The following is a 13,832-nucleotide window of genomic DNA, read 5'->3' as shown; positions in this document are numbered from 1 at the left end:
CTCTCCCACTCATCACTACTGCTTGGAAGTTTTCCCTGCTTTAGTTGCCTGGGGTGGAAAACCAGTCAAACAGCTGTATTTTAGGACTGGAAGCTATAGCGGGGGCGTGCGTGTGTGAGTGTGTGTTGGGGGATCCTGGGGAAAGACACAAAGATGGTAAAAGTAACAGGAGTAAACAGCTGAGGCCTAATGACCCTGAAATGTGCCGTTTGTGCTCAGGACTCAGTCCGTCCTTGGGCCTCCTACATTTGGTCGATTTGTATAATGGAAATCTGGGGGAGAGTGGGTCCTTAAGGACTGATTTCTAAATGGCCCTTATTCCTGCCTTGGGTCTGGGGGTGAGCTCTTTGTGTTCAGTGCTGTCACAGTTCTCCAGTTGCTTAGCTCCTTCCTGTACATTGGTACTAAGATGAGAAGTGAATCTTTAGGAAAGGAGGCGGCAGGTGTAAGCTCAAGGCAGGGGGATTCAAGCTACGGTTTCTGGTAAGCAAAACCTTTCTGGTATTACATTTCACAATCTTCATTTCTTTTTTCCAAAGAGCCACCCTTTTTTGAATTTCTTTTTCCTTCCCCTCTAAAATTCCTTAAAAACTGGGAAAATGATGTCCTCGTTTTTCAACTTGTGTGGTGCTATAGCATTAGGTGCATGTTTGAAAACCATGCCCGAGTTGAGGGTGGTATTTAGGGTCTTGTCCCTTTCTTAACTTTCTTCCTCTCAAGTTTTTCCAAGTCAAATCTTAATCAGACTCTACATACAGTTTTCATTTTTTGAAGTCCTGCCCTGAAGCCGTGAAGGGTCTAGGCAGAATTGGAAAGCAATTTCGTACAACTGCTTTGTGCTGACTTGGTGAGACTATAGGGCTGATGTTTTGGGTATGGATTCTCTATGACTCAACGTCTGGATTGGTGGGAGGGACTCTTCCACATGTCCTATTGACCGCAAGTTTTTTATCTTTTAAGCAGTTTGCCTTGTGCCTCTGCAGCATACCTACCTTGGGAGCTGAACATTCTACCCACTGGGGTTCCTGATCTCTAGTGAGCAGGGGATTATAATAAAGAAGATCTGCCTTAACGTGGGAGATGGGAAAAAGGTCTTCTAGGGGACCCACATCCATCCTGACTGAGAACGTCGGACAACCTGATGATTAGAGTTTGTGGCCAGAGTTCTGTCCTGGGACCCTGTCCTGTGGGTTGGGGAGTGAGTTTACAGTTTTATTGAAAAGCAAATAAGCTTTGGAGGAGGGCAGGGGCTACCAGGTTTCCAGAATGATTTTGAAGGGGAGGGACATTCTACTTGAGAGGTGCAACCTTTCGAATCACCTGAGACATAATTCAGTTCACTGTGGAGACAGACTAGGAAATGCATCAGTTGCCTTAGGAAGTGGAGAATGTAAGCTACAAAGCCCTTCATTTCCAGAAGTGCTGAGGCCTCTTAAGTTAAACTTGGACTCCTTCCTCCTTTGAATAGTCATTTTAAACTTGCATAGAATTTTTGTCCTGAACCAATTCAGTTCTGATTCATTGGTGATGGGTATGGAATAACTTTGCACCTTATTTGATAACTCTTCAGTAAAATTTATTTTGGAGGCAGGAGTTGGTGTCACTTCTGGACTTAATTTATCTCTGGTAAGAAAAGTAGAACATTGCCCAGTGCCTTGTGTCTGCATGTCTCTGCCAGCAACATTCTCTGAAAGGAGAGCCCAGGTTTAGGACAAAGTAGAGATGATGCCAGAGGTTGCTTGCCCGCCACCCTCCTATATGTTCTGCCTTCAAGGAAATCAAAACATATAATGCCCTGGATTATTTTTGTTGCCAGAAAACTTCCTTAAGCTTTCCTTCCGGGATCTTGATATGTTGTGGCACATGGTCACTGCCCCTCCTTTCCTGGTCAGCTCCTTTGCCTTTTTCTGCTGTAGACCTGTGCCAGAGTTCTCAGCTCTTTCCTTTTCACTTGAGTGCCTTGGACCTTCTTTATAAATGTATTGACTTCAAAATAAGGCAGTTAGGTTGTAAGCCACTTGGGGTCCTTCTAAGTGAGTGAAAGCTATTCTCCCTGAAGAAAAACCATCATGAGAAAATCCACCTAGATTTTAAAGCCACATGATTGTGAGATAAAGTAAGTTTAATTACATTTCCAGAATATAAATAATAGGGAAACTAGTGCAAATTGAATGTTTAACATTTCTTCTACTTTGTTTTCTAGCTTTCCTTGGCTATTGTCTTTTATTCTTGTTTGTTAACGATTGGGAATTTAAAAGTTGTCCCTGGGTCCCATTCCTAGCAGAAGGCACTGGACAGTTTTTCCGTGTGCTCACTGGTTTCTCTCGAAAGAAAGTTCTCTAATCTCCCACCCTCTTAAGCAAAGGAACATTTGAGCTCAGGTGACCGGTTTTTTTATATGTGTGTGTGAAGGAAGTAGGGCGAATGGGTCTGTTGGCCTAACTGGTGGTGCAAAAGGGACTTTTCCAAGGTGCTGTGTATTCAGCTCTGGCTTTGAATCTGAGGGCCTGGCTATATTTAGGGGGTATTGGTTTGAAGTGAAGTTACGTGGAAAGCTTTTTGTCAAATGTATATCATTGGTTACTTAATGATATATATTACTTGGGAGTCACTCTTGCTTTTCCAGGCTCTAGCACATGAGAGCTCTGTTTTATGTATTCCTTTGTTGTATCTATATATCACTTTATAGTGCCTTAGTACCTGGGGAAAATTCCTTTATCCCTGTGTCTCTGTGTGTAAGAGTCACCACACTTCAGTGGGTTTGGCTTGTGGACTTCTAGTTTATCTGGTATTGGACTTGAATGTTTTTTCCTCTGACCTTAGGTTCTACCTGCCCTTGTGGAGATTGCAGGGCAGCAGCAACAACACAGTTACCCCAGATTCGCTCACCTTTCTTCTTTGCTCCTTGTGTTCAACCCACAGGTTCTGGTCTCGGGAACCAAGTCTCTCAACCACCACCCCCAACCCCCGCCTCTGCCTCTTCTTGGCCTAGGTTATTAGGACCTGGAAATTTAGCAATTTATTGACTTTTTTGTTGGGAAGAGTAAAAGGTTGAAATTGTTACAGTTGTTTTTGTCTCTTAGCTTGAGACTAAATATCACTAATTGACCTGATCTTAAAAGAAGCCTGCTTTCTGCAGAAAGCATAGTCGTCTTTGTAGGACACCACTGTTTCCTAGCTTTGTCTTTGCACTGAATGCAGGAGGCTGTTTTCACCTTGTCATCTTCCTACCCAGTGTCTTGTTTCCCAGATGTTGATATTACTAAGGTGCCTTTTCTGCCTCTCAGAAGCCAGTGTTTAGGGGCATTGTGGATAAAAATCCTAATCAGAACCATATTGATTGTAAATTGCCTCTCCTGAACTTGGGTTCTGGCCTAGAAATGGCTTTACTCTTCTCTGTCCCAAAACAGCTGTGTTTAGCTTTTAATTAACTCCTTTTTTAACCTGGTCTAAAGTAACTACTTAAAATTTAATGGCATTTTCCCAGCTTTTGGTTTTATTTGTTCCTTTCTTTTAAGCTTCATGGTTTCTAATTTCAGGCCCTCCTCAGGGATAGTGGGTGGTGGTTTGATTTAGATGGGGAGTTAGGAGTCCGATCCTCCTCTTTGCTTTTGAAACCACAAAGTAATCTTGCCCTTAACTTTGAAACAATAAAAACTTGTGCGGTGTTTGATTCACGAGGGACCTGTTTTTCCAGGGCTTAAGAGGACCTGCTTGATTTTCGTTACCTCCGGTTGTCTGATTTCTGGGAGCCACCCCTAACTCCCATTGGGGAGAGGATCTGTTTTCAAGTTTTATTTCCTTTTCTTTGACCTACAACTTAGAACGATTATCTATTGATGGAAACATACCTTTTTGGCAGTTGACTGTGAGCTAAGACAAAAAAAATAATTGACTCATGAAAGACACTTAGCCCAACACCCATGATTGGCCCAGTTATTCTCAAGCTAATAGTTTGGGGGGGGTGTGTATGTGTGTGTGTTAAGGTAGATTCATTAACAACTAAGGAGAAACCATACACAATAAGCAAAAATGCCTTGGAGAGTTGAGTGTTTGGGGAACGTGAACCTTACTTGTTACACATTGTGAAGTTCAGCTATCCTAGGAAGGATGTCACTTGGAGCAAAAAGACAGGTGCTGCCTCAGTCTTCCAGTCTAATTATTATCCCTTCAGTCAGTGTTAACACTTGCCAGGGCTGTTTTCTTACAACAATGGTCTGTGTTGATTTTTCTTATCTGGGTAATGGTGAATACAGTTGAATGTAGATTGAATAATGAGTCACTGCTAATCTGTCAAACATAGAGATGGAATTTATTAGAGACAGTTGGAGCTGTCCTTGCCACCCGTTTATTCTGTGTGTTTGTTTTATTCTCTTAGAAAACCTTGATCATGGGTTCGGGTCCCATAGACCCCAAAGAGCTTCTCAAGGGCCTGGATAGTTTCCTTAACCGAGATGGGGAAGTCAAGAGTGTGGATGGGATTTCGAAAATCTTCAGGTGAGTCTGTACCCTTTGAATTTGTTGTGAGTAGGGGATATTGTGTGTTGTAATATGACTGAAGGAGATCAGTCCTGGGTGTTCATTGGAAGGACTGATGCTAAAGCTGAAACTCCAATACTTTGGCCACATCATGGGAAGAGTTGACTCATTGGAAAAGACCCTGATGCTGGGAGGGATTGGGGGCAGGAGAAGGGGACGACAGAGGATGAGATGGCTGGATGGCATCACTGACTCGATGGACATGAGTCTGAGTGAACTCCGGGAGTTGGTGATGGACAGGGAGGCCTGGCGTGCTGTGATTCATGGGGTCACAAAGAGTCGGACACGACTGAGCAACTGAACTGAATATGACTATCCTTAAGGCAGATAGTGAAGTGTGTTCCTGGGGAGTGGGAGTCAGTGGACTAGGATTCAAATCCAATTATGTTAGAACTGGTGATAGTAAAGTTGGCCCCTGGCCCTAATGGCCTCTGGATATTTGGAGAGCCACAGTCCCAAGCGAAGGAAGGAAGCAGAGGAGCCAGGTTACAGGAGTCTTGGTTTGGTTATGTCTTCCTTCAGGAATCCTCACGTTTTCCAGGAGAAAGTGACTTAGGACTGAGTCAGTCCTGAGAGATGGTAGTTGAAGGCAAAGGCTTTCACCCAGAAGCAGCATCAGACATGTCCTGTGTATGAGGGAAGCAGGGACACCCACCTCCCCGGATTGGAGACTTCAGTGTGTCTCCTCCATTGTGTTCCACCCTTATAGAGGTTTCCACATCTCCCCTAACCCACCCCATCCTTCTGGGGGCCTGTGTGATTCCCCCACCTGGGAGCAGAGTCCCAAGTTCTCAGGAATCTCTGGGCACTTCTGCAGATTAGACACCCTTCATTTCTAACTGCGCTTCCTCTTTTACAGCCTGATGAAGGAGGCACGAAAGATGGTGAGTCGGTGCACGTACTTGAACATTCTCCTGCAGACCCGTTCACCGGAAGTACTGATCAAGTAAGTGGGGACCTGGGTGACTGGGATGGGGAGATGTGGTTAGAAGTGGGGTGCTGAGGCATGGGATTCTTCGGTCATTGATGGGGGACAAGGAGGGTGGGGTGTACTCCCAAGGCCCAGGAAGGGCATCACAGATCCTCCTGCCTGCCTGCAGGTTTATTGACGTCGGTGGTTACAAGCTTCTTAACAATTGGCTGACGTATTCGAAGACGACCAACAACATTCCCCTCTTACAGCAGATTCTGCTGACCCTGCAGCACCTGCCCCTCACTGTTGACCATCTCAAGCAGGTACCTTTGGTCTTTAGAATCCTGATTCTTCCTTTTTGGTTTAGCCTAACAGATGAAAAACCCACATCCACTCTGATGTGACTGCAGTCTTGGACCTGGGAGGTAGAATGGTTTAAAAAAAAAAAAAAGTAGGAATTTAGAATCAAGATTTGGTTCACATCTGTCTGTTTTAATAGGTGTGTGACATGGGGCACTGTGTATATTCAAGCCTCAGTTTTTTCATCTGTAAAATGGGAGTGATTGAACCTACCTAAGTGGGTTGATTTAGAGTAAGAATATGTCTCCCAGAGCTTTATAAGAGAGAGAATGTGTGCAGTGTTAGTGGCTGTTGAGAGACTGTGAGTGAGTCTGTGGAGGTGGTCAGCTCTGAGGGGGCAGCTTTTCCTCCTGTCACTTACCGTCCTGTTGCTCCCTTTCTTTGATAGAACAACACAGCCAAACTGGTGAAGCAGCTGAGCAAGTCGAGTGACGATGAAGGTGAGGGCCTGTCCTTTCCTAACAACATATATACTAGTTTTCCCAGTACACACCCTGCTGTTAGGGCATGGCAGAATCGCGACTCCTTGGGTATGTCTTAGCTTTGATGGCAAGAGATTCTTTCCTTTTCTAAGAGAAAGGGTTTTGGAGCTCCTGGCAAGGGTCGTACAGTTCTGGCTTTTCTTTTTTGTATTTTTGTTTTATTTATTTATTTAGTTTGGTGGTGCTGGGTGTTCATTACTGTGCAGGGGCTTTCTCTAGTTTCGCTGAACAGGGGCTACTCTTCATTGTGGAGCGCATGTCCTGGGCGCGTGGGCTTCGGTAGATGTGGTGCACGGACCTAGTTGCTCTGCAGCCTGTGGGATCTTCTGGACCCGGGACCGAAATTGTGTTCCCTGCATAGGCAGGCAGATTCTTTATCCACTGTGCCACCAGGGAAGTCCCTGGCTTTTCTTTAGAGAAGGAAAGGATTTACATCCATCCAAGAGTTCACCCCAGATTTTATACCCAAGGTGTAATCCAGGAGCACGGGATACTAGTTTCCCGCAAGTGAACAGTCTTGCAGCAGAGCTGCTCTCCTGATCAAAATATAGGCCTCCTCTTTGTGGGCAATGATGTATTTGGTCCCTTTGGAAAGAGGCTATGGCTTTGGTGTGGTGGGAGCATCCAGGCCTCAGCAGGCCTAACTGTAGTTCTGTTAGCTGGAGCAGAAAACCCTGGGAACATTTTCCAGGATAAACGGTCTTGATTTTGTTTTAACTCACATTGTGTTGTTGAAGTGAAAAATATTCCCTGGTTTTCCATCCTTTTATATAATGAGCACTTCACTATTTTTGTGACATCTCAGAGTAGTTTTGTAGGGTGGTCTGTGACACAGAAAGATCCCGTTACATCATTGCCCATCTTTTGATTATCTGTTAGGGTGTATTGGTTCCACTTTCAGCTGGCTTAATTATGCTGCCTTCATTATTCTGTACTGACTTTAGATACTGAAATTGTACATTCCTTATCAGCTGTGTCTCTGGACCACAGTATCAGTTGCTCCCAAAAGATGTTAGGATACTATATTTCTTGACTGGGGGTGCTCTGGGGTTCATACTGCATTAAGTGTAGAAGTTACCGGTTTTGTGACTATTTGGAAAAGTTGTTTTGATGTTCTGCCATAAGCTCGCCGTTGAATGAGCCCATAGTTGGAACACTGGCCCAGAAAGAGGTCCTGTAGACGGGAGATGTTATTTGCCAAGTACAGAAGGAAAGAAAGGGCAACAAGTTTTTCTCCCATGTATTTAGAAATAAATTGTTTTTTATCTTTAAATTCTCTGACCATCTTTTTTCTCTAGATAAACTGTTTCATTCATCCTAAATTGGTCTGTTTTTCAATTTCTTTTTCACTCTTGCAACATCTAATTGATTTTTTAAAAAGCTGTCGTCACTAGCAGCATTCTAGGAAAAAAAAGTTGCCTAGAAAATACTTTTTTAAGAGGATCTGAATGTGCCTCCTTGAAATTTTGCATTAAGTTTCCCTTTAGGATGAGGTAGACTAATATAATTTCTTTTTAAATCTAATAGCCCTTCAGATACTTGAACTCTGCCCACCTTTCTCCTGATTTTATTGTAATAAGTGGTTAGGGGAAAGGCATAGGCACGGGTTTATTCTGCCATTTTCTAGTTTTATGACTTGAATCTTCATGCAGTATGTTATATTACTTAAGCATTTCCTCTTTCTCTTACCTGCAGAACTCCGGAAGTTGGCCTCAGTCCTTGTCAGCGACTGGATGGCGGTCATCCGCTCCCAGAGCAGTACCCAGCCTGCTGGTAAGCTCTTTGGCCCTTGATCCCTTGGATTTCTTTCTTTCTTTGCCACTGGGTTGTGGCCTTCCATGCCCATAGCCTGCTTTTTATTTCTGACAGTCTTTCTCTTTGTCTAAATAAAATTCTTTTTTTCTCTTTTTTTTGCACAACAGAGAAAGATAAGAAGAAACGGAAAGAAGAGGGAAAGAGTCGAACCACCCCTCCCGAGCGACCGATGACTGAGGTGAAGGCTGAGACTCGGGCTGAGGAGGCCCCGGAAAAGAAGAGGGAGAAGCCCAAGTCTCTCCGCACCACAGCGCCCAGTCACGCCAAGTTCCGCTCCACCGGTAAGACTGCCTTCTGGCCTCCGGAGGGTCTGTGGGTAGGTACACAGCCGGGCCTACAGACTTCTGCCGTAACTCTGTAGAAGACGGAACTCTAGTGGGTGAGGCGTCACGGGGGTTTATACGGCTTGATGAAGGTTAAGAGGGGAAAGTCCATCTCCAACACCATGTCTTTTCCCTCAGGACTAGAGCTGGAGACCCCATCTCTGGTGCCTGTGAAGAAGAATGCCAGTGCAGTGGTGGTTTCTGACAAGTACAACCTTAAACCCATCCCCCTCAAGCGTCAGAGGTACTGACCACATTCTGGGTTCTGAATGGTCGGGATCTGGCCCTGAGGGAGAAGGAAGGGGCAAGTCTGGTGCTGACAGTTCCCTTTCTCACAGTTCTGCAGCTGCCCCAGGAGATGCTGCCCCTCCAGCAGAGAAGAAATACAAACCACTCAACACGACACCCAATGCCACCAAAGAGATCAAAGTGAAGATCATCCCACCACAGCGTGAGTCTAAAGTGGGAGGACATACTTTTAATTGGGAGCCAACTCTTCATGGGAATGAAACGCTTTTCTCCATTTTCATTTGATTTCTTGGTGTCCTTTAATGTGTGTACCTCAGAAATTCCCTCCATGGGAGTTGTTCAGAGGATGGCTTAGGAGTGATTTGAGAGATGGAGTTAGGGAGGCTTGCTACTCAGTGACTGGTTGAGGTGCTCCCGGCTGTTACATTCATGCGGGCTGGCTTTGTCACTTACCTGAGTTGTGATTCATATCCAGAGCCATGGCTTGCCTGCCTTTAAAAGAAAGAATGACAGGAATTTCTTGTGCAAATCCTCCTACACACGCTTCTTGGTCACCTTGAGCTTATTGTGTCCAGCATTCAGGCAGCATCTCTATTGACCAATTTTCTGCCCAGACTTTGTAAGAATAGGCTCATGAAGAGGTCTGATGATGCTATTTTATGTTTTTTTTCTTTTGCAGCTATGGAGGGCCTGGGCTTTCTGGATGCGCTCAATTCAGCCCCTGTCCCAGGCATCAAAATTAAGAAGAAGAAGAAGGTGCTGTCACCCACAGCTGCCAAGGTACGGGCACTGGGCAGTAGGTACCGTGACCAGGTAGAAAAGGTACAGGGAAAGGAAGGGTCTAGCAGCTTGGAGTGCTTGGGGAAGGCAAGAGGCGTTGTCTGAGACGTAGACTGTGGTAGCAGCAGAGTGTTGTCAGAGGCCGTCTTCCTTGACAGGAAGTGTCAGGGGATCCTTCCTGGAACCTGAACGGATTGCCCTGCCTTGACCTTGCCTTTCCTGTGTGCCCAGTGACTTCTTTCTCTTCCACAATAGCCAAGCCCATTTGAAGGAAAAACAAGCACAGAACCAAGCGTGGCCAAACCTTCTTCCCCAGAGCCAGCACCTCCTGAGGCTTTGGACACAGAACGTCCCGGGACCCCAGTTCCCCCTGTTGAAGTCCCAGAGCTCATGGATACTGGTGAGTTCAGAACCTGGATCAGGTTTGGGGGTTCTTTGAAAGGAAGGGACTGGTCTGAAATCACTTCTGCTTCCAGCCTCTTTGGAGCCAGGAGCTCTGGATGTGAAGCCAGTGGAGAGTCCCAGTGACCCCAGCCAGCTGACCCGGAAAGGCAGGAAGAGGAAAACTGTGACGTGGCCGGAGGAGGGCAAGCTGAGAGAGTATTTCTATTTTGAACTGGATGAGACTGAGCGAGGTGAGCGATCCAGTTTCCTCTGTAGGAGGTGGGGTTGAAGGACTTGGTTGGTAAATGGACTTGGTTGGGCTTACTTTCCCCTCTTGCTTTTCTTCTCCTGGGTGATAGTAAATGTGAATAAGATCAAGGACTTTGGTGAAGCAGCTAAGCGAGAGATACTGTCAGACCGACATGCATTTGAGACGGCCCGGCGTCTGAGCCATGACAACATGGAGGAGAAGGTACCCTGGGTGTGCCCCCGGCCTCTGGTGCTGCCCTCGCCCCTCGTCACCCCTGGAAGCAACAGCCAGGAGCGGTACATCCAGGCTGAGCGGGAGAAGGGGATCCTTCAGGAGCTCTTCCTGAACAAGGAGAGGTGAGCAGGAGGGGGGTCGCTCCCTGAGGTATTGAGCCCTTGAGGGGAACGGGCCTTGAGGTAATCAGAAGGAGGTGGGGTTAGGAAGAAAGTGGAGGGCCTGAGTAAATAATTTGACTCATTCTTTTATTTTTTTCTATTGCCTGTGGCATTCCTGACAGTCCTCATGAGCCAGATCCTGAGCCCTATGAGCCCATCCCTCCAAAGCTCATCCCCCTAGATGAGGTGCGTATTGCGTGCTGATGGAGGTTGTGATTGTATTAACGCCTCTTTCATGTGAGACAGTCTCTTCATTCCTTATTGGTCCTGATTGTTCTTCCAGGAATGTTCCATGGATGAGACCCCATACGTTGAGACCCTGGAACCTGGGGGAGCCGGTGGGTCACCTGACGGAGCAGGTGGTTCCAAGTTGCCTCCGGTTCTGGCTAATCTTATGGGGAGCATGGGTGCCGGGAAGAGCCCCCAGGGTCCTGGAGGAGGCGGCATTAACGTGCAGGAGATCCTCACCTCCATCATGGTACGAGCCGCCCTCCTGCCGCTCTCCTGTCTCCCTTGCTCCTCACTCCCCTCTGCTCGCCTCCCCACCTGCTTGCGCCTCAGGGTGTTACCCCTGTTCTCTGTTGACCTTGTCCTCAATGTCCTTGCCTTACAGGGTAGCCCCAACAGTCACCCCTCAGAAGAACTGCTGAAGCAAGCAGACTATTCAGACAAGATCAAGCAGATGCTGGGTAATGCTCAGGGCCAGCCCCCGGGCCTGGGCGAGGGGACCGCCAGTGGACTTGGGGGAGCTCGGGTGTTGCCACTGGGCGGCAAGACACGGGAGGGGAAGACTGGACAGAGAGCGGCGCTCTGCCAGGTTGGTGGGAAGGGCTGGCTGGACATGCCTAAGCAGGAGGACATCATGCCGCTCTTCTCGAGTCCTCTTGCTGACTGCTTCACTCCTTATTCAACAGTGCCACATGGACTCTTAGGCCCTGGTCCGATAGCCAATGGTTTCCCACCCGGAGGCCCTGGGGGCCCCAAGGGCATGCAGCACTTCCCCCCTGGACCTGGGGGGCCTATGCCAGGTAGGTGGAGAGCAAGGGGTTGGAAGGGGCTTGTCTGCTGGATTTGGGCCTGGTACCAGCACAGGGTTGACCAGACCTGGGGTAGTTAGGTTGGGAGATGGTGGTCCCTAGGTATCATTCAGGTAGCTGACATTGTCTCTCCCTTTCTTCCCCTCCTAACAGGTCCCCATGGAGGCCCTGGGGGCCCTGGTGGGCCAGTGGGTCCACGTCTCCTGGGTCCCCCACCCCCTCCCCGGGGGGGCGACCCCTTCTGGGATGGCCCAGGTGACCCTATGCGGGGTGGCCCAATGCGGGGCGGGCCAGGACCTGGCCCTGGGCCATACCATAGAGGCCGTGGTGGCCGAGGAGGAAATGAACCTCCTCCTCCTCCTCCTCCATTCCGGGGGGCCAGAGGAGGTCGCTCTGGAGGCGGACCTCCAAATGGACGAGGGGGCCCTAGTGGGGGCATGGTTGGCGGCGGTGGACATCGTCCCCACGAAGGCCCTGGTGGCGGCATGAACAGTGGCAGCGGACATCGTCCCCATGAAGGCCCTGGCGGTGGCATGGGTGGTGGGCATCGCCCCCACGAAGGCCCTGGTGGTAGCATGGGTGGGGGGCACCGCCCCCACGAAGGCCCCGGCGGTGGCATGGGTGGAGGCAGTGGACATCGCCCCCATGAAGGCCCTGGTGGAGGAATGGGTGCTGGTGGTGGCCATCGGCCCCATGAAGGCCCTGGACATGGGGGGCCCCATGGCCACCGGCCTCATGATGTCCCTGGTCACCGAGGCCACGACCACCGCGGGCCACCCCCTCACGAGCACCGTGGCCACGATGGCCCTGGCCATGGAGGAGGGGGCCACCGAGGGCATGATGGCGGCCACAGCCACGGAGGAGGTGAGTGTGCTCCCTGTCCCGCACAAGTTTCTGGGAGGCCTCACTACTGGGGGTATGTCAGGCAGAACACGAGGGCACCTCACTCCCAGTTCCCGCATGCTCCTCTTGCCCTTCTCCCAGGCCCCCAAGACTAGGTCTCTGAAAAATGGTTCTCAGGATTCCTTGGACTGGGGGGATGAGTGGCACCAGCCTCTGAGCCTTCCTGTCTAACGATCCCATCCTCATCCCCACAGACATGTCGAACCGCCCCGTGTGTCGACATTTCATGATGAAGGGCAACTGCCGCTACGAGAACAACTGTGCCTTCTACCACCCGGGCGTCAACGGGCCGCCCCTGCCCTAGGCCCCTGCCCGGCCCGCCCTGTGGACTGCAGCCTTGCTCCTTCCACTCTTATGGCTTCTGTGAGGCCCATTCCCTTCCCCCAGCTGATGAGGAGCCGGCCCCTCAGTGCCCACACGCCTGGGTTCTGGGGGTTTTCTGATCACTGGTGCGCATCAATGTACATATTTTCCTCCAGTCTGGGGAGGAGAGAGACTGAACACATTCTGTACCCTGGACTGCTGAAGAGACCCAGTTGGCTTCACTCTTTGAGGAATTTTGCCCTGTATCCCGAGCCCCTTTCCGGTATTGCCCTTCACGCCTGAGAACCTAGAGCTGGTTATCCTGGAGAACACCTCTGCTCTCGTGCTGTGGGTCTTCCACATGCACACGGAACTCTGACGTGGGATCAGCTGCACTTATGAAATCCTCCCAGCCACGTTCATTTCCCCATGGGTGGGGATGTAAAGGGGTACCGTGTACCCTACTGCACTGAGAGGGCTCAATCAGGCTGGATTTGAGTTCTAGAACACATCGTCCCCACCCCTCCCTGAACACAGGCTTTTTACATTGAGTCCTTTCTCAAGTGAGACTTTTGCAATCTTTGAGGACACTCAAGTTTGCGCCTTGGGTGTGCTAGGTTCAATGATGGCAAATCACATCTGCAGCTCGTGAAAGTTTTAGCTGGCAGAGGTGAGGCCATGGCGGTGGTCCAACACTTGCCTACAGCTCTTTCTGGAAACTGTAAAACAGTGAGACCAGCTTTTCATCAACTGAAGCCTGGCATGCTGGGCCTGACAGTCACACTACACGCACTGCCTCTGGGAGTGAGCGCGCTCCTGCTCCCCACCTGGAACCTCGCAGGCGTGAGGCCTCCAGCTCCCGTGCCCTGTCAGCCACCTCTGAATCCCCGCCAGGTTCCTTCCTCGGTGGATTCGATGATGACCTGTCCTCTCCCAGTCCTCTCCTTCACCCGTCTCGGCATCAGTTGTTTTCTATGAAAACAGTGGATTGGTTAGGTTTTGTGCAGGGTCTTGGGTTAGAGCCACAATGGATTTGAGGATGAGTATTTTCTTTTTCTTTTGGTTTTGTATATTTTGTACATTAATAATAAACAGTGGA

At 48.9% G+C, this 13,832-nt stretch overlaps 1 protein-coding gene across 3 annotated transcripts in view; it reads left to right on the top strand.

Annotated features, from left to right (window-relative positions):
- Nucleotides 1-13,832, top strand: part of PPP1R10 (protein phosphatase 1 regulatory subunit 10) — a 37,244-nt gene extending 23,412 nt beyond the window's left edge. For 2 of the 3 annotated variants that reach the window (XM_040250162.1, XM_040250161.1), the window contains exons 3-20: nt 4,379-4,497; nt 5,399-5,485; nt 5,640-5,775; nt 6,201-6,252; nt 7,990-8,067; nt 8,217-8,390; nt 8,571-8,676; nt 8,771-8,883; nt 9,361-9,461; nt 9,717-9,861; nt 9,938-10,096; nt 10,205-10,451; nt 10,613-10,676; nt 10,774-10,968; nt 11,104-11,179; nt 11,405-11,518; nt 11,681-12,391; nt 12,625-13,180. In XM_040250162.1, coding sequence (XP_040106096.1) covers nt 4,391-4,497; nt 5,399-5,485; nt 5,640-5,775; nt 6,201-6,252; nt 7,990-8,067; nt 8,217-8,390; nt 8,571-8,676; nt 8,771-8,883; nt 9,361-9,461; nt 9,717-9,861; nt 9,938-10,096; nt 10,205-10,451; nt 10,613-10,676; nt 10,774-10,968; nt 11,104-11,179; nt 11,405-11,518; nt 11,681-12,391; nt 12,625-12,734 — 2,775 coding nt within the window. In that variant the 5' untranslated portion in view covers nt 4,379-4,390 and the 3' untranslated portion in view covers nt 12,735-13,180. Of the gene's footprint in view, nt 1-4,378; nt 4,498-5,398; nt 5,486-5,639; nt 5,776-6,200; nt 6,253-7,989; nt 8,068-8,216; nt 8,391-8,570; nt 8,677-8,770; nt 8,884-9,360; nt 9,462-9,716; nt 9,862-9,937; nt 10,097-10,204; nt 10,452-10,612; nt 10,677-10,773; nt 10,969-11,103; nt 11,180-11,404; nt 11,519-11,680; nt 12,392-12,624 lie in introns of all 3 variants that reach the window. The other variant, XM_040250163.1, reaches the window with a different exon arrangement.

This window comes from Oryx dammah, unplaced genomic scaffold (assembly GCF_014754425.2).
Source record: "Oryx dammah isolate SB20612 unplaced genomic scaffold, SCBI_Odam_1.1 HiC_scaffold_11, whole genome shotgun sequence".
NCBI classification, from domain to species: Eukaryota; Metazoa; Chordata; class Mammalia; order Artiodactyla; family Bovidae; genus Oryx; species Oryx dammah.
This window is presented reverse-complemented; position numbering and strand designations above follow the sequence as displayed.